Source organism: Schistocerca piceifrons, chromosome X, assembly GCF_021461385.2.
Source record: "Schistocerca piceifrons isolate TAMUIC-IGC-003096 chromosome X, iqSchPice1.1, whole genome shotgun sequence".
NCBI classification, from domain to species: Eukaryota; Metazoa; Arthropoda; class Insecta; order Orthoptera; family Acrididae; genus Schistocerca; species Schistocerca piceifrons.
Window position 1 is genome coordinate 756,040,661 of NC_060149.1, and position 19,489 is coordinate 756,060,149.

The window sequence follows — 19,489 nt, forward strand, 5'->3', positions numbered from 1 at the left end:
ATTTTCTTTCTGCACCTTAAACCTCCTGAAACAGTGGTTTATCAAGTAAGGAACTGAGAAAAAACCAGGACAAGTGCTTATCAAGACGTATGCCCTCGATGTAAAAGTAAACGTGCACTTACTTCACTTTCGTTGTTGTAAGAAGCGACAGCAAATCTCGTTTCATCACCTATCGGTGGCCAATAAAATTTACCTTGTTTCATTACATTATGAACCGCTGGACACTATTCATTAAATTATAAATATATATACTCTGTCTTTAACGTATTAAAAGACAAATATGGTGGAGAAGTTCATCACTTCACTCTGAATGGCGATAGGAACAGAAATACGGTACACTATTTGCTGCGAATTATTTTCACATTCTTCACATGAAAAAGGGGAAGAAAATCATGTAGTAAGTTTCCGTTCCAGTCGTTCACTATTAAAAATACGGTGCATTACAGCATTCAGCCAAAACTGCGAAAGAATTGATCATTTATTTTTGTCCAGATTGTCATTTGCAGAAGCTTCATTAGACATGAGTAATGGCTACATTTTTCTTGTTGGTACATTTAATTTTACTTTTTTTTGGCAAAGCCCAGTATAAATTGCACAAACTCCCTTGGAATAGCTATTGCGACAGAATCTTGAAACAAAGTGTCTTATTAAACAAGCAATATGGGGCCAGAGTGGTCAATGCCTTACGGAAAACGTCATTGTGTCGGTCTGCTGTAACATAAGATAAGAAATTTCACTTTTATTTTCATACTAGCAAATTCTCTTGTCATTAGCTACCAACGACATTTTAAAAATTACAAAACTAGACTGAAAAAAAAACTGTAGCTTCGGCTATATTGACGTAGCTTGGGAAGTTTCGTATGTTAACCATATGGCAAAAAATTCTCCTCGTTGTGTGCTATCACTTGCCAAAATCTCGTTTCGATTTCTCGAACGGTTGAGGAGACGTGAGGCATGTTACTAATATTTCATTTTCTCTCGGGTGCTGTCGGAAGTGAACCTGTTAAACAAATTCCAATTACTCGAGATTGGAGACAGATAGAGACCTCCTCCCAAGTCCACAGAAAAATTCAGTATATTAGCTAAATTTCATTCGCAGCAACATATGAGCTGACATATAAACCTATACACAACGCGACAATCACATTTGTTTGATGAACAGTTTCTTTAAAATCGTGTGAGAAAGACTACGGAGCTAACTGATTCCGCATGACCTTCTACCCGTAATGATGCTGCTGCATCTTGACTAGGAGGCTATCCAGGGTTCTGTGTGCACCCGTAGAAACATACAGCTGCGCTGGACAGCGTGGGGTGTCGGTGCAACGACTACCGGCTCTCTTTCTGTTCTTACACTAAGATGTGAGGAAATTATTCTGAAATGCATAGAGCCCTATAAATTCAGCAGTAGTATCTGTAATTAATTTTAACAGATCAGAAGCAAGTATTCAGAAATTGTGAAGGCTAGCAAGAAAATGGCTCTGAGCACTATGGGACTCAACTGCTGAGGTCATTAGTCCCCTAGAACTTAGAACTAGTTAAACCTAACTAACCTAAGGACATCACAAACATCCATGCCCGAGGCAGGATTCGAACCTCCGTCCGTAGCGGTCTTGCGGTTCCAAACTGCAGCGCTGAAGGCTAGCATTCGAAATAATTGACACAATAGTAGTAAACATGGAAACATGATTCCATGTCTTTCATGAAACAGATTTTACAGCACTTGTAAAAGAGGAAAAGTTCTCAGCCTGAAAAGCTGTAGGACAAACAATTTTTCGATACGTGAAGTTGAAAACCTACTTAAAATATATGAAGGTGGTATCTGTTCTTTCGGACAAGAACAGGTACCATCTTCATATAGTTAAGGCTAACCGGCCATTAACCTTCTTCTTCTGTGCTGGGTGCACACGCATTTCCAAACTCTTATGGGACTCGGTAAGATTGTCTGTCGCGAGTAATGAGTGTAATGGGCAGGGTCACTACGAATGTAGTGTGTGTACATTAAGTTGGGAATGTGGGTCTCACGGGGAGCGTGCAAGGGACAAGTCCCTGCAGTCGCACTATCCTCTGTGCCCTCGATAGCTCAGATGAATGTCGTCACGGTAGCTCAGCTTGTTCGGTCAGAGGGCTGCTCGCCCTCTGTAATAAAAAACTGAGTAAAGGAATCAACGATCAAGTTAAACTGATGTCTTGTGACGTCCGCCCATACCAAGCGCAACGAACAATACCGAACAAAATGAAAAGAAGAAAAAAAAGATGGATAGAGCGTCTGCCATGTAAGCAGGAGATCCCGGGTTCGAGTCTCGGTCGGGGCACACATTATCAACTGTCCCAGTTGATGTGTGTCAACGCCTGTCGAAAGCTTAGGGTCTCGATTTAATTATCATTTTATACTTAAAATATTTCCTTTCTTTGACACCGAAAAACTGAAAGGAGAACTTAGGATTATTTAGAGCAGTGAGGATAAATGTCTACAGCCTAAGGACCTCCTTATAAAACATTATAAACAATCGATTTAAAAAAGTGTTCTATGAATGTGTAAAATTACTGTCGTTGGTTCTTCCAATTCCAGCAACCACCGCGACTTGTGAATGAAGCACAAGTGGGTTAAAACGCTTTAAAACCTACCTTCACAACACAATGACACACTGTGAAACTTAGCGTTTTTGGCTATAGAGAAGGGAACTATGAATCCTTCAACGAAACGGCTGGAGTTCATATCTCATTTTATCGATGTTAACGCCCAGAAAAAGGACAGTAAGATAAAACTAATTTATAAAAAGATTTAACGGTGAGTTACTGTGTGCTATATTTTTATTGATGTGTAGTTGCTTAATATTTTTATGAATTTATTTATAACAGTTTCTTTAGTAGTTTTAATCTTAGTGGAAATATGTAACCAAGCTACTTTTGTAGTGTTTCTATTTTACAAGTTTTTTTTAAGATTTTTTCTTTTTTCGAGAGTCTTCCCATACGTCGGTCAGGGGCCTGAAGATGGCGTAGTAAAACGCAGTAAAACGCTGAAACTGGTAGCCAAATAAAACAAGTTTGGAAACTAGACGGCTGAAAGGTGTTTAATTTGATATCCACTGTCACAAACGTTTACTAAATATTCTGACTGTCATTTTTCAAATGGTTCAAATGGCTCTGAGCACTTTGGGACTAAACATTGGAGGTCATCAGTCCCCTAGAACTTAGAATACTTAAACCTAACTAACCTAAGGACATCACACACATCCACACCCGAGGCAGGAGTCGAACCTGAGACCGTAGCGGTCGCGCAGTTCCAGACTGAAGTGCCTAGAACCGCTCGGCCACAACGGCCAGTAGTGTCATTTTTTTCTTTTATTCATTGCATTGTATTACAACAGCCTTAATTTGATAGCAAATTACTTGCTACAAATATGAACAGCATTTTAAAATGACCGTCTCTATAACGCACTTTCGGAATCCATGTTAATTCCCTTTGACATTTATAACAAAGCATGTGATCGGTGCTAGTTGTCCACGCTCTTGAGTTGTCAGCATTGGAAGTCGAATTATAAAATATGCCCCCTCTCACGTCTATCAATCCTACAGTGACAGCGCAAGCGACAAACTTTACTTAGCTCACTTACAAATTCACTGTGGTATCGATAGCTACGATGCCACAACGTAGGTGCGCTCTGCTAGGGTGGGTGGCACTGCGACGCTGACACCGACGACAGCGCCCTCTAGCCGGCGCTGTGCAGCACTACGAGCGTCGCTCCGGATTCAGCCCATTTGATTCCGAGTAGACGACCAAGCAGCATTGTTTCTATTTCATAGTGGACGCGCCATTACAGATTTTGCCTGTGTAACTTCTTGGAGCTTGAGACATTCGGCTTCGCACCTACGTGCTCCTCAGTGCAAAGTTATGTATTCATCTTCTTGCTAAAGTAAAGGTGATTTAAATTCACACTGCAGTACCGAGATTTCTACCTCGCCTGCTCCTCCTAGCTTCCTACATTCTGCCTACCCTTCAGTTTTCAGGAGCAGACCCAAGCGCCACCATCCAGGCGGGATACAAGATTCACCAACATCAGTTAAAATTACGCACATCTTAAAATAATACTAATATAATGTTATAAAATACAGCTGAGAACCGCGGACCACACGAATCCTTGGCCTAAACACTTGTATTCAGAAAGATTTAAGTAAAAGGTGCCACTTAAATAGATTGATGACCAGCTAGATGGAAATTACTGCAGATTTCACTGACATATGGAACAGAGATGAACGCATTATACACCGAAGAGCCAAAGAAACTGGTGCACCTGCCTAATATCGTGTAGGGCCCTGCGAACACGCGAAAGTGCTACAACACGACGTTACATGGACTCCACTAATGTCTGAAGTAGTGCTGGACACCATGAATCCTGCTGGGCTGTCCATAAACCCGTAAGAGTACGAGGGGGTGGAGATCTCTTCCGAACAGCGCGTTGCAAGGCATCCCAGACATGCTCAATAATGTTCATGTCTGGGGAATGTGGTCGCGAGCGGAAGTGTTTATACTAGGAAGAGTGTTGCGGGAGCCACTCTGTAGCAATTTTGGAAGTGTAGGGTGTCGCATTGTCCTGCTGGAATTGCCCAAGTCTCTCGGAATGCACAATGGGTGTGAATGGATGCAGGTCATCAGATAGGATGCTTACGTTCGTGTCACATGTCAGAGTCGTACCTACACATATCAGGGTCCTATATCACTCCAACTGCACGCGTTCCACACCATTACAAAGCCTCCACCAATTTGAACAGTCCCCTGCTGACATGCAGGGTCCATGGATTCATGAGGTTGTCTCCATACCTATACACGTCCATCCGCTTGATACAATTTGAAGCTACAATCGTCCGACCGAGCAATATGTTTCCAGTCATCAACAGCCCAATATCGGTGTTGATAAGCCCAAGCGAGGCGTTAAGCTTTGTGCTGTGCAGTCATCAAGGGTACACAAGTGGGTTTTCGGCTCTGAAAGCCCATATCGATGATATTTCGTTGAATGGCTCGCACTCTGACACTTGCTGATGGCCCATTCTGAAATCTGCAGCAATTTGCCAAAGAGTTGCACTTCTGTCACGTTGAAAAATTCTCTTCAGTCGTCGTTGGTCCCGTTCTTGCAGGATCTTTTTCCGGCAGCAGCGATGTCGGAGATTTGATGTTTTACTGGATACCTCATCTTGACGGTACACTCGTGAAATGGTCGTATGGGAAAATCCTTACTTCATCGCTACCTCGGATATGCTGTGTCTCATCGCTCGTGCGCCGACTATAACACCACGTTCAAACTCACGTAAATCTTGATAACCTGCCATTGTAGCAGCATAACCAATCTAACATCTGCGCCAGACACTTGTTGTCTTATACTCCAGGTACTACATATCAGATACCTCATCAGTCATTAGACATCGTGAGAAAGCAGAATGGGGCGCTCCGCGGAACTCACGGACTTCGAAAGTGGTCAGGTGATTGGGTGTCACTTGTGTCATAAGTCTGTATGCGAGACTTCCACACACCTAAATATCCATAGGTCCACTGTTTCCGAAGTGATAGTGAAGTAGAAACGTGAAGGGACACGTACAGCACAAAAGCGTACAGGCCGACCTCATCTGTTCACTGACAGAGACCGCCGACGGTTGAAGAGAGTAGTAATATGTAATAGGCAGTCATCTATCATGAGCATCACACAGGAATTCCAAACTGCATCAGGATCCATTGCAAGTACTATGACAGTCAGGCGGGAGGTGAGAAAACTTGGATTTAGTAGTCGAGCGTCGTCTCACAACCACACATCACACCGGTAAATGCCAGATGATGCCTCAGTTGATGTACGGAGAGTAAACATTAGACGACTGAACAGTGGAAAAGTGTTGTGTGGAGTGATGAATCATGGGACACGATGTGGCGATCCGATAGCAGTGTGCGGGTATGGCGAATGCCCCGTGAACGTCATCTGCCAGCGTGTGTAGTGCAATCAGTAAAATTCAGAGGCGGTGGTGTTATGGTGTGGTCGTGATTTTCATGGAGGGGGCTTTCACCCCTTGTTTTTTTGTGTGGCACTATCACAGCACAGGCATACATTGATGTTTTAAGCACCTTATTGCACATCACTATTGAAGAGCAGTTTGGGGATGGTGATTGCATCTTTCAATATGATTGAGCACCTGTTCATAATGCACGATCTGTGGTGGAGTGGTCACACGAGAATAACATCCCTGTAATGGACTGACCTGCACTGAATCCTGGCCTGAATCCTATAGAACACCTTTGGGATGTTTTGGAACGCCGACTTCGCGCCAGGCCTCACCCACCGACATCGACACCTGTCCCCAATGCAGCACTCTGTGAAGAATGGGCTGCCATTGCCCAAGAAACCTTCCAGCATCAGATTGAACGTATGCCTGCGAAAGTGAAAGCTGTCATCAAGGCTAACGGTGGGCCAACACCATAATGAATTCCAGCATTACCGCTGGAGGGCGCCACGAACTTGTAAGTTATTTTCAGCCAGATGTCCGGACACTTTTGATCACATAGTTTATGTCTGCTGTGTGTCGTTGCTTTCAACACTGGTCCGTGGAACATTCCTACTTCTGTGGACCAGGTTCTGAACGTCCGCGTAGGACAAAGATACGTCAAGATCGACGCATTGTCCGAGCAGCTGTGCCCGACCGAGTATCATCCAGGGATGAAATCTGGGTACATGTCGCACATGCTGTGTCGTCAGGGACGAATAGAAACTCTCTGCTTCCAGCAGGATTAAGACCAGGTGCGCATCTGGCCAGGGTACCACTAACTGATGCCACGCCACCGCTAAGCGTGTCTACACTGATTTCGATAAAGAGTTGACTGTAGAGTGGAATGGCGCTCTATTGTCTTCAGTGAGGACAGTAAGTTCTGTCTGTATGCGAGTAATGGACGTACATGTATATGGACCAGACCTCGAGAGCTGCCTATTCCAGAATGCTTACGACCACGACACACACGTCCCAGCCCAGGCTTCATGGGGTTTCTGCAGGGTAATGTAACCAGTGCCCTCTACACGCCAAAAGCTGTTATCACAGTGCTACTACCATTTCTTCGACAGGAAGGTGACCTTCTCTGTCAGCAGAACACTGGACGTCCACATACGGCTGCTGCAACGCAACGTGGTCTTCGTGGTGTACAACTGTCCTGGCTACCAAGATCATCAGATCTCTCGCCAATTTAACGAGCATGAGACATGATTAAGTTGGAACTTACTCGTTCTCCAGCGTCTGCAAGAACAATTGCCGAACTGCAACAAACGTCTCAAGGTGCTTGGGACAGTGTGTTGGAGGATGCGGTTCGGCATTTTCGTGATGCGAAAATAACCGCCAGCATTCCCACGAGAGAGGAGGTACACTGTGTACTGCTGCAACTAGCTGGGCTCCCTTTACTGTGACGCGTGTTTCATTTAGTTTGAATTTGTTATCATATACTCCTACAATGATGAACTACCTGTCACCTAACTTCTCAATAGAATGACCTAGTCCCGGACTGTGGCGCATTTTTTCTAGTAGTTTACGGTTGAAATGGCTCTGAGCACTATGGGACCTAACATCTGAGGTCATCAGTCCCCTAGAACTTAGAACTACTCAAACGTAACTAACCTAAGGACATCACACACATCCATGCCCGAGGCAGGATTCGAACCTGTGACCGTAGCGGTCGCGCGGTACCAGACTGAAGCGCCTAGAACGGCTCGGCCACAGCGGCCGGCGGTAGTTTATGTTAAACATCCGTATTCGACCTTAATATCTCTTTTACAACTGACCGTATTGTTTTAATTTTTTTATGAGAGCTGTCTATTCTCTTGTCGTAATACAACTTATTTCCACAGGATCATCCTCGCCGAAAATTACTTACAGTATCGAGTCCGAAATACGTTACCAGACCATTTTGCTTATTTTGGACGGTATTCCTCGAGATGATCCACTTACTTGTTACTTCCTTTATAACAGAGAGTAGCAGAAATTTATCCATAATTAAGATCCCTATGAGGAGTTTTTGGTTATGGACGATCCGTTTATTTTTCTCCTTCTTTTAGTCTTGCAACTGAATCCCGTTAATAGACTAAAAAAATGGGATTTAGGAACAGAGCGTGTTTGAGATAAATTGTTTTGAATAGTTCTCAAGTATTCAACCGGGGGACGTCGTCCATTTGGTGTGGTATTTCGGAAAGCTGCCTTGTTGCGATCTCCAGGTAGTCCTGTTCACTTTTTTTCCACCGGCCGCCGTCTTATACGTAGGGTCTTCAGAAAGTAAGTTAACACATGTCGTTCCGCGCTAAGGCCAGTCGTAACAAGCTGGCACACTGTCAGAAGAGTACATGTTTCAAGCGTCCGGCACGCACCGTTCTGCTGCGGTACGGATAACAGGTGCATCACAGTGTGGGAGTGAAATGTAGCGGCAATTGGAAACGTGCTCCAAAGTTAAAGTAAGCGAGACAGTACGGTTCTTCTGGGTAAAACGTCAAATTTTTACACAGATTCACCGTGAAATTCTGGCGGTATATGGAACAAATACACTACTCGCCATTAAAATTGCTACACCACGAAGATGACGTGCTACAGACGCGAAATTTAACCGACAGCAAGAAGATGCTGCGATATTTGCTTTTCAGAGCATTCACACAAGGTTGGCGCCGGTGGCGACACCTACAACGTGCTGACATGAGGGAAGTTTCCAACCGATTTCTCATACACAAACAGCAGTTGACCGACGTTGCCTGGTGAAACGTTCTTGTTATGCCTCTTGTAAGGAGGAGAAATGCGTACGATCACGTTTCCGACTTTGATAAAGGTCGGATTGTAGCCTATCGCGATTGCGGTTTATCGTATCACGACATTGCTGCTCGCGTTGGTCGAGATCCAATGACTGGTGGCAGAATATGAAATCAGTGGCTTCAGGAGTGTAATACGGAACGCCGTGCTGGATCCCAACGGCCTCGTATCACTAGCAGTCGAGATCATAGGCATTTTATCCGCATGGCTGTAACGGATCGTGCAGTCACGTCTCGATCCCTGAGTCAACAGATGGGGACGTTTGCAAGACAACACCCATCTACACGAACAGTTCGACGACTTTTGCAGCAGCATGGAGTATCAGCTCGGAGACCATGGCTGCGGTTACCCTTGACGCAGCATCACAGACAGGAGCGCCTGCGATGGTGTACTCAGCGACGAACCAGGGTGCACGAATGGCAAAACGTCATTTTTTCGGATGAATCCAGGTTCTGTTTACAGCATCACAATTGTCGCACCCGTGTTTGGCGATATCGCGGTGAACGCGTATTGGAAGCGTGTATTCATCATCGCCATACTGGCGTATCACCCTACGTGATAGCATGGGGTCTCATTGGTTATACGTCTCGGTCACCTCTTGTTCGCATTGACGGCACTTTGATCAGTGGACGTAACATTTCAGATGTGTTACGACCCGTGGCTCTACCCTTCATTCGATCCCTGCGAAACCCTACATTTCAGCAGGATAATGCACGACCGCATGGTGCAGGTCCTGCACGGGCCAGCACATTCTCCAGATCTCGGACCAACTGAAATCGTCTGGTCAATGGTGGCCCAGCAACTGGCTCGTCACAATACGCCAGTCACTACTCTTGGTGAACTGTGGTATCGTGTTGAAGCTGCATGGGCAGCTGTGCGTGTACACGCCATCCAAGCTGTGTTTGACTCAATGTCCAGGCGTATCAGGGCCGTTATTACGGCTAGAGGTGGTTGTTCTCGGTACTGATTTTTCAGGATCTATGCACCCAAATTGCGTGAAAAAGTAATCACATGTCAGTTCCAGTATAATATATTTGTCCAATGAATACCCGTTTATCATCTGCATTTCTTCTTGGTGTGACAATTTTAATGGCCAGTAGTGTACAATGCGCGCACACCGCAGTGAAATGATGCCAACTACTTGGCCAATGACGCACAGGCGTGAGTGATGGTGATTGGCAATTCGAGATTTTACACAATGCAATATCCAACCTTTGGCAAGCCGAAAGGACACGTGGGGGAAAGATGAAAACGTTCACACAGCGGTTTTTGAATAGCTCTGTGCCCAAGAAACAGATTTCTACTTCCGAGGAATTGAACGACTGGTAGAACGTTGTTTACAGAGACTTGATGACTATTTTCAAAAATGGTGTGATGTATGTGGGTCAGTTTGAAATGTGGTGTAGCACTCAATAAAGTTTACTTGACCTGCTGTGATAATTTGCAGCTTATTTTTTGAAGCCCCCTCCCACACTCGTCCCTCCTGCTGTCGCCAGCTGGGCCAGGCTACTCCGCTGGCGAAGTGGCAGTGGAGGGTGGTGTGGTGGGAGTTGGGAGAGTTGCGCAGTCGGGACCCGAGCCGCAGTCCTCAGTGTGTGTGCTGCCACCGCAGGTTTCGGGACGCGTCTGCGTGGTGTCGTCTCTGCTCTTCAGTTGGCGTAGCGTGAGTGGATCTTTCCACCGACTGTCGTTGCTGTGTCCCAAGTCTTACTTAGACGAGAATATGGCAAGTGCCATCATACAATTTCCCAGAAACTTTGCTCAGATTAAGAGGGGCCAAAATAACGGAACATGTCTCACGGCTTATCCGTAGATACTCCACCGTTTCCAAGACGACGACGGTCGAAGTTTCCACCGCTGTTTATATGCTTTTTAGTACACAGTAGCTTCAGCCAAAGCGGTGGAACAGCGGATAGCGTCGTTACTAAACACTTTCGCGACCCGTGTTCGAAACCCAGTTATGGCTTTTTTGTTTTTCTTTTGATTACCCATCCATGTCCTTGGAAGGCTACTGCAAGAATGCTTATCAAATTAAGGCGTACAAGGGCGTTATATTATTGCAAAAGTACAACTGGGTTTCACAATGAAGGGTCGTACATAACGCAATATATGTGTGTATAGTAGTTTAAGAGGTTAGAATTTTTTTTAATTCTCATATTCTTATGAAACTTCCTTGCAGATTAAAACTGTGTGCCGGTCCGAGACTCGAACTCGGGACCTTTGCCTTTCGCGGGCAAGTGCTCTACTATCTGAGCTATCCAAGCACGACTCACGCCCCGTCCTCACAGCTTCACTTTTGCTAGTATCTCGTCTCCTACCTTCCAAACTTCACAGACGTTCTCCTGCGAACCTTGCAGAACTAGCACTTCTGAAAGAAAGGATACAGCGGGGACATGGCTTAGCCATAGCGCCTGGGGGATACTTCCAGAATGAGATTTTCACTCTGCAGCGGAATGTGCGCTGATGTGAAACTTCCTGGCAGATTAAAACTGTGTGCCGGACCGAGACTCGAACTCGGGACCTCTGCCTTTCGCGGGCGAGTGCTCTACCAGAGATACTGGCAGAAGTGAAGCTATGAGGACGGGGCGTGAGTCTTGCTTGGGTAGCTCAGATGGTACAGCACTTGCCCGTGAAAAGCAAAGGTTCCGAGTTCGAGTCTCGGCCTGGTACACAGTTTTAATCTGCCAGGAAGTTTTATATCAGCGCACACTCTGCTGCAGAGTGAAAATCTCATTCTAGAAACATCCCCCAGGTTGTGGCTAAGCCATGTGTCCGCAATATCCTTTCTTTCAGGAGTGCTAGTTCTGCAAGGTTCGCAGGAGAGCTTCTGTGAAGTTTGGAAGGTAGGAGACGAGATACTGGCAGACGTGAAGCTGTGAGGAGGGGGAGTGAGTCGTGCTTGGGTAGCTCAGTTGGTAGAGCACTTGTTGCTCGCAAAAGGCGAAGGGCCCAGTTCGAGTCTCTGTCCGGCACTCAGTTTTAATCTGCCAGGAAGTTTCGTGTCAGCGCACACTCTGCTGCAGAGTGAAAATTCACTCTGGTCTCATATTCTTATATTTCATTCTTATAGCAGTTCTTATATTAATTCTTACATTTCATTCTTTATCAGTTCTTATATTAGTTCTTACATTTTGTTCTTACGTTTATTCTGCAGGAAGATTTGGTACATTCCCATGGGTGATAACAATCGTAGAAACGGTGGAAACATACAAATTCCGAAGACAGCGGGCATCGCGCGAAGGTAGGTTTACCGCAGCAACATTTCTTCATATGAATCTCTCGCAGGAAAGGAAAGTCGCTAACACTGCTGAAGATTTCACGCGTTGGTAATAATTTCGCGGCAAACCACACCTAACGGATCATTTTGCAGGAAACTGGTGCTCGTAGGTGATTATGAATCAAGATACACTACAGTAATTTCACCGAAAAATGTTCAAAACTGGATTATTATTTTATTTTTGTTTCTATTTTTTATTTACTTGACCAAGTCCGTAGAAGATTACTACACGACCGTTTCCCAATGTATGCTGAAACAACGTTGTCCTTGTGATTCTTGAGTTTCTCCCGGCGTATTTGATAATCAAAATATCCACGGGTGTACTTCCGGTCTACAGTGTCTAACGGGCACAATATTTCGGCGATCATACATGTCGCCATCATCAGCTGCCTGTTGGACACTGTAGACCGGAAGTACACACGTGGATATTTTGATTATCAAATACGCCGGGAGAAACTCAAGAATCACAAGGACAACGTTGTTTCAGCATACATTGGGAAATGGTCGTGTAGTAATCTTCTACGGACTTGGTCAAGTAAATAAAAAATTCTTGTGTCCAACGGGCACAATATTTCGGCGATCATACATGTCGCCATCATCAGCGGCAGTACATCCGTGGATATTTTGATTAACGTTGTCCTTGTTCGTCTAGCAATTGCCTGTCTGGTAAATGAATTAAAAAATAAATGAATTAGATAATCATTTGAAATTGTTTTCGGTGAACTACTAGTAGTGTATCATGATTCATATTCAACTGCAAGTGACAGTTTTCGGAAAAATTATCCATTATGCGTGGTATACCACGAAATTATTACCAACGCGTGAGATATTTAGCAATATTAACGACGTTGCTTTCTCGAGTGAAATTCATACGAAGAAATGTCGCTATGATAAACTTGTCTTCGCGGGGTTCTCGTGGTGTTCGGAATTTGCATGTTTCCAGTCTTTCTACAAAGGTATCATCCAAGGGAAAGCAACAAATTTTCCTGAAGAATAAACATGGGAATAAAATGTAAGAAGTAATATAAGAACTGATATAAGAATGAAATATAAGAATTTGAGAATTTAAAAAGACTGTAACACCTGAAAATACCATACATACATATATTACGAAATATACGACATTTATTGTGAAACCCAACTGTAATTTTACAATTAATATAACGTCCTTGTATCCCTTAATTTGATAAGAAGCATCATGGGTAGATAAATTAAAAATTAAAAAAATAAAATTACTATGAAATAAAATAGAAACAATAATTGGATTTCGAAAACGAGTCGCAAAAGTGTTAATCTGTGACGCTACCTACTGTGTCACCGCTTCAGTTGAATTTACTGCATGCTAAAAGGCATATAAATTACGGCGGAAACTTTGACCGTCCTTTTCTCAGAAACGATCGAGTATCTACGTATAACCCGCGACCCGTGTTCGCTTATTGAGAGTCCTCTTCCACTAACCAACGTTTCTTGGAAATCGGGTGCTGCCAATTATCGTGTCCTCCTCGTTAACAGGAATCCGCTGTCTTAATTCACCACGTAGCCACAGCGCAGCAGATTTTTTTAAAACGCAATCCCAGTGTATGGTGGCCTGTTTTAAGAACCCGTTGCCGTCAGAATACACGCTATGTCCTTTAGAGATGCAGTTTGTTTTTTGACAGCTGACTGCTGGTTGTTCATTATGTGTGACACTTGTGCTCCACGCATTTTTCCTGTGCCATCCGGATGGTCTTACTTTTTCCCCTCTTTACTTATCTCGACTACGACTGAGAGATATTTCTTTGAGTTTAAAACGGTTTCGTGGCAATAAAATATTATGTAGCACTCGAATTCCAAAAATTACTAAGAGTTTGTGAGAGGTGGATTGACATGAGGTTGGATGGAAGGGAGGTTGGGTAGATACATTCAATTTTAGCGGAACAATAAAGTTTATTTCAGTCAAATGATCGCACAAAATTCTGTAATACTTAAAGCGGTTTCGCCTAGTGATAGTAACAAATCAGTCGAAACCGGTTTTGTCATTAATGAATTTACTAGAGAACTTGATTGAAATAAACTTTGTTGTTAAAAGTAATGTACTCGCTGGAGTTATTTCACGATAACATGACAAATATGAACAAGATTACAATTAATCGTGTAACATCAAAGTTTCAAACAATTTGATGTACTATCAACATTCTGAAGTGCAGGTGGACATATATGTTTTTCTTTTATTGTTTCGAAACATAATTCATTATTATTTCTTTGAGGAGGGGAGATAGTTAGCAACTAAATTTGCTCATCCATCCCACCAGCTGAGGGCTGGAAAAACTATTCAATACTTGTAAATAGCAAATAAAACAATTTCTACCACATAGGAGTTCTACAAACTACTTAAAAGTCAGAACTACGAGGGGGCCCAATAAGAAAGTTTCCCTGTTGTTATAAAAGGAAAAATATTAGACAGAATTTAGCATGTTGAAATAATTTTATTGACACTGTACAATGCATCTGTTACTTTTCTACATAGTCACCATGGTTTTCAAAGTACGTATGGTGAGGTAACAAGTTTTTCCAAACTAGGTTGGGGCCTCCGCTACTAACCATCTGTTCACTGTTGATGTGACTTCATCTTCTGTTTGAAGTTCTTGCCTCCTAGATGAGGTTTGAATTGAGGGAAAATGTGAAAATCACTTGGGACAAAATCTGGCGAATATGGAGGATGGGGGAACACTTCCCAGTTGAATGTTCCGAGCTCTGCCTGAGTCGTTGGACATGTATGAGTCCGAACATTGTCATGAAGAAAGAGAACTTTGCGAGACATAAGTCCAAGAAGTTTTATTTTGATGGAAGCTCGCAGATTCCACAAGACGAGCGCAGTACCCGACCTCATAAACATTAGCTTGAAAAAGCATGTGTCACGTTACCAAAAATACTTAGAAAAACATGGCGACTACGTAGAAACGCAACAGATGCATTGTACAATGTCAAAATTTTTTTTTCAAAATGATAAATTGTGTGTAATGTTCTTTATAAAATAGAGAAACTTACTTACTGGATATCCCTCGTAAATGGTGTCTCTACTGGGCAGCAGAGCAGATAGAATTCTACGGAAATTAAATTGTTCAAAATGGCTCTGAGCACTATGGGACTCAACTGCTGAGGTCATTAGTCCCCTAGAACTTAGAACTAGTTAAACCTAACTAACCTAAGGACATCACAAACATCCATGCCCGAGGCAGGATTCGAACCTGCGACCGTAGCGGTCTTGCGGTTCCAGACTGCAGCGCCTTTAACCGCACGGCCACTTCGGCCGGCAAATTAAATTGTCACATAGTGTAAACGGTGAACCATATGTCCCTCTGCTCCTCTGCTAACCATAATCTTGCTGTTGACGAAATCTATCACGCATGAGTGTGAATCCGAGTGGTGTCAGGAGCTACAAGATAAGAAGAAGTCCGTCTGACCCAGTTGCCAACTCGGCGTTCTTCTCTAACACGTGACTTTCTCTTCCGGAGAAAGGATTCGTTGTTTTTCGCTACGTGTGGTTCCGCTTTCACTGCTGTACATTTTACTTACTGCATTTCATTTGCGAAGAACAAGACAAGTCTAATTGTAGATGTATAATTGTACAGCGACATGCGACAAGACACTAGTACGCCTTAGAAACAGACACAGTTGTACGAAGGAAACTGCTGACTGATCCATAGGTTCACAAGAAGTCTGTTTCGAGGTCATCGTAAATTAATCTATGATTACGTCATCCTCAGTATCTTTATTGATTAGTCCAGCCAACAGGGTCACAGCTTGTCCCGGTTTATTTTCGAACACACATAAAATAAAATAATTGAATACAACTTTATGAAACTGCTGTTCTATTTTTTTGCACGTCCTATACATAGTACTGATGATGTCCACATTGTCACCTGACATTTCAATGAACGCAGTCAATTAAGAGGCAAGTGAAGTCATGAAACGGAAAGAAATTAACTGATTACTTGAAAGACACGACATTCACTGAGTATCACAAGCACCGAGGCGGCTCCCGGGAGTGGTATCGTAAGTACTCTGACGTCACAACTCGTGGAGACAGTAGATAGTGTACGATGTCTCGGTAATATAACAGAACAGAACACACAGCTTCGTTTGTTGTTGCCACGGACATCCAATCTCGCACAGTAACAGGCTGAGAAAAATGGTCAAAGTTCGATATGAAAATTTTAGTTCTCGCAAACTAGCCGAGGTGAACGTTTTGCGATATCATAGCAAAGTGAAAACCTAGCGAAACAACCACGACCAAAACGAAATATACCAACATTACATTTTGGTCTTCAACGGCTAAATTTTCTATTTCGGCAGTGACAGAGTCGTCGTGAAGGCGAAATGTGGGACTGCTGTATATCAGCACCAATTAGTAACAATGCGTTTTATAGGACGCTTTGCTAAACTTGTAATGTGTAGCGTACGTTCTTGTGCGGTGGTTCACTTAAAAATGCCTTATGTTGCAGCTCGAAGAGGATGGGCATTGTGTTTAGTGGACGATGCTACAGCAAGGCGCGTCTCGACAACAAAACGGCCATCATCACTGGCGCCAACACAGGCATCGGTAAAGAGACTGCGTTAGACCTGGCCCGCAGAGGTAAGTCATCTTGTTCATTTGCAACGTGCTTGTAAAAAAAACTCAAAATGTAATCACTGCTCCTTCATTTACAAATCTTTCGCATGAGTTACAGGTAGTTTTTATTCTTTGGTTTATATGAATAACGCAGACCAACACATGTAACTTCGTATTTAATACTGTTATATTTAGTGACACCATACTAAAAAGAGTGAACGTGCGGACAGAATAATGAAACAATGCGAACAAAATACACTCTTAAGACAGAAAAAAAGACGCACTACGAAGGAATTGTCCGAATGGGACGGAAATCAGTAGATGTGATGTATATGTGCAGAAAAGTTGATCGTCGGTAAAGCAGGTTGCAGACTGAGATTCATTGGAAGAATCCGAAGGAAATGCAATCCGAAAACAAAGGAATTAGGCTACAGTACACTTGTTCGCCCACTGCTTGAATATTGCTCACCAGTGTGGGATCCGTACCAGACAGGGTTGATAGAAGAGATAGAGAAGATCCAACGGAGAGCAGCGCGCCTCATTACAGGATCATTTAGTAATCGCGAAAGCGTTACGGAGATGATAGATAAACTCTAGTGGAAGACTCTGCAAGAGAGACGCTCAGCAGGTCGGTACGGGCTTTTGTTGAAGTTTCGAGAACATACCTTCACCGAGGAGTCAAGCAGTATATTGCTCCCTTCTACGTGTATCTCGCGAAGAGACCATGAGGATAAAATCAGAGAGATTAGAGCCCACACAAAGGCATACCGACAATCCTTCTTTCCACGAACAATACGAGACTGGAATAGAAGGGAGAACCGATAGAGGTACTCAAAGTACCCTCCGCCACACACCGTCCGGTGGCTTGCGGAGTATGGATGTAGATCTAGATGTAGAAAAACAAATGATTACAATTTCAGAAAAATTGGATGATTTATTCAAGAGGAAGAACTTCACAAATTGAGCAAGTTAATAACACGTTGCCGGTCCTTGTGGCCGAGCGGTTCTAGGCGCTTCAGTCCGGAACCGCGCGGTTGCTACAGTCGCAGGTTCGAATCCTGCCTCGGGCATGGCTATGTGTGATGTCCTTAGGTTAGTTAGGTTTAAGTAGTTCTACGTCTAGGGGACTGATGACCTCAGATGGTAAGTCCCATAGTGCTTAGAGACATTTCAACCATTTCTTAATAACACGTTGCGCCACCTCTGGCCCTTATGCAGGCAGTTATTAAGCTCAGCACTGATTGACAGAGTTGTTGGATGTCCTCCTGAGGGATATCCTACTAAATTCTGTCCAACTGGTGCGTTAGATCGTCAAAATCCCGAGCTGGTTGGAGGGCCCTGCACATAATGCTTCAAATATTCTTAAATGGGGAAACATCCGGCGACCTTCGGGCCAAGGTCGGGTTAGACAAGAACGAAGTCAAGCAGCAGAAACCCAAGACGTGAGCGACCGGGTATTATGTTGCTGAAATGTAAGCTCTGGATGGTATGCCATGAAGGGCAACAAAACGAACGTACGAGGATGAGTCAAATGAAAACCTTAAATTTGTAATAAGAAATCGAAATTTCGTGCCGTTATCCTGTAAGTTGGTAAGCTACAAACAGCGTGCAGAATCGCCTGTAGATGGTAGCATAGTGCAGATGCACTCATAGCGTCGCAGTATCAGTATAAAGATGGCCGCCCCACTTGCGACTTGCACCAGGGAAGAACAGCGTTGTGTTATTCGGTTTTTGCGTAGTGAAGGTGTGAAACCTATTGAAATTCATCGACGAATGAAAGTTCTGTACGGTGATGCATGTTTGTCACAGCAGCAAGTCTACGAATGGAGTAGGAAGTTCGTAAATGGTGTGACTTCAATGGAAGATGCTCCTCGTCCAGGTCAGGCACAACGAGTTGTGACTCCACAGAACATTGCAGCAGTTGAAGCCATAGTGAAGGAAAACCGCCGAGTGACACTGAATGACATTGCAGCATGTTTACAGATTAGTCATGGGTCAGCACACCACATTGTGCATGATGTGCTCCAGTTTCACAAAGTGTCTGCAGGATGGGTGCCACGGCAGCTGACTCCTGAAACGAGAGAACGACGTGTTGATGCTTCTGAAGAACTTCTTCGGCGCTTTGAACGAGAAGGTGATGGCTTCCTTGCAAGAATCGTTACTGGGGACGAAACCAAGGTTCACTTCCACCAACAGGAAACAAAGAGATCGAGCAAGGAATGGCACCATTCCTCATCACCAAAACCAAAGAAGTTTCTAACAGAACCATCAGCAGGGAAGGTTATGCTGGCTTTCTTTTGGGACGAAAAAGGCGTCATTTTGGAGCATTACATGCTTAGAGGGACTGATGAAGAGGTGCATGAGTGGTTGTGCGGACTATCAAAAGAATTTTTTTTCTAAAGGAATTTAAGTACTTTGCAAGCGCTGAAGGACCTGCATTGAGCGTGGAGGAGATAATGTTGAAAAGTGATACAGCTTTGTACCACTTCTGCACAATAAATGATATTTAAAAAAGTATTTAAGGTTTCCATTTGACTCACCCTCGTACAATATCGTCATCGTACTGCTATGCTGTAAGGGTGCCGCAGATGACAGCAAGAGGGGTCCTGCTATGAAAAGAAATGACATCCCAGTCCATCACTCTTGAATGTCGGGCCTTATGGCTGGCGACAGTCAGGTTAGTATCCCACCACTGTCCGGGCCGTTGACCCATACGTCTTCACTGGTCATCGGGGCTCAGTTCGAAGCGGGACTCATCACTGAAGACAATTCTATTCCAATCAATGAGAGTTCAGGCCGAAGACGTGTCT

At 43.9% G+C, this 19,489-nt stretch overlaps 1 protein-coding gene across 4 annotated transcripts in view; it reads left to right on the forward strand.

Annotated features, from left to right (window-relative positions):
- The window catches only part of LOC124721230 (retinol dehydrogenase 13-like), a 218,733-nt gene that overhangs the window by 59,765 nt on the left and 139,479 nt on the right, over nt 1-19,489 (forward strand). For 3 of the 4 annotated variants that reach the window (XM_047246088.1, XM_047246086.1, XM_047246087.1), the window contains exon 2: nt 16,573-16,703. In XM_047246088.1, coding sequence (XP_047102044.1) covers nt 16,583-16,703 — 121 coding nt within the window. In that variant the 5' untranslated portion in view covers nt 16,573-16,582. Of the gene's footprint in view, nt 1-10,414; nt 10,475-16,572; nt 16,704-19,489 lie in introns of those variants that run through there. The other variant, XM_047246089.1, reaches the window with a different exon arrangement.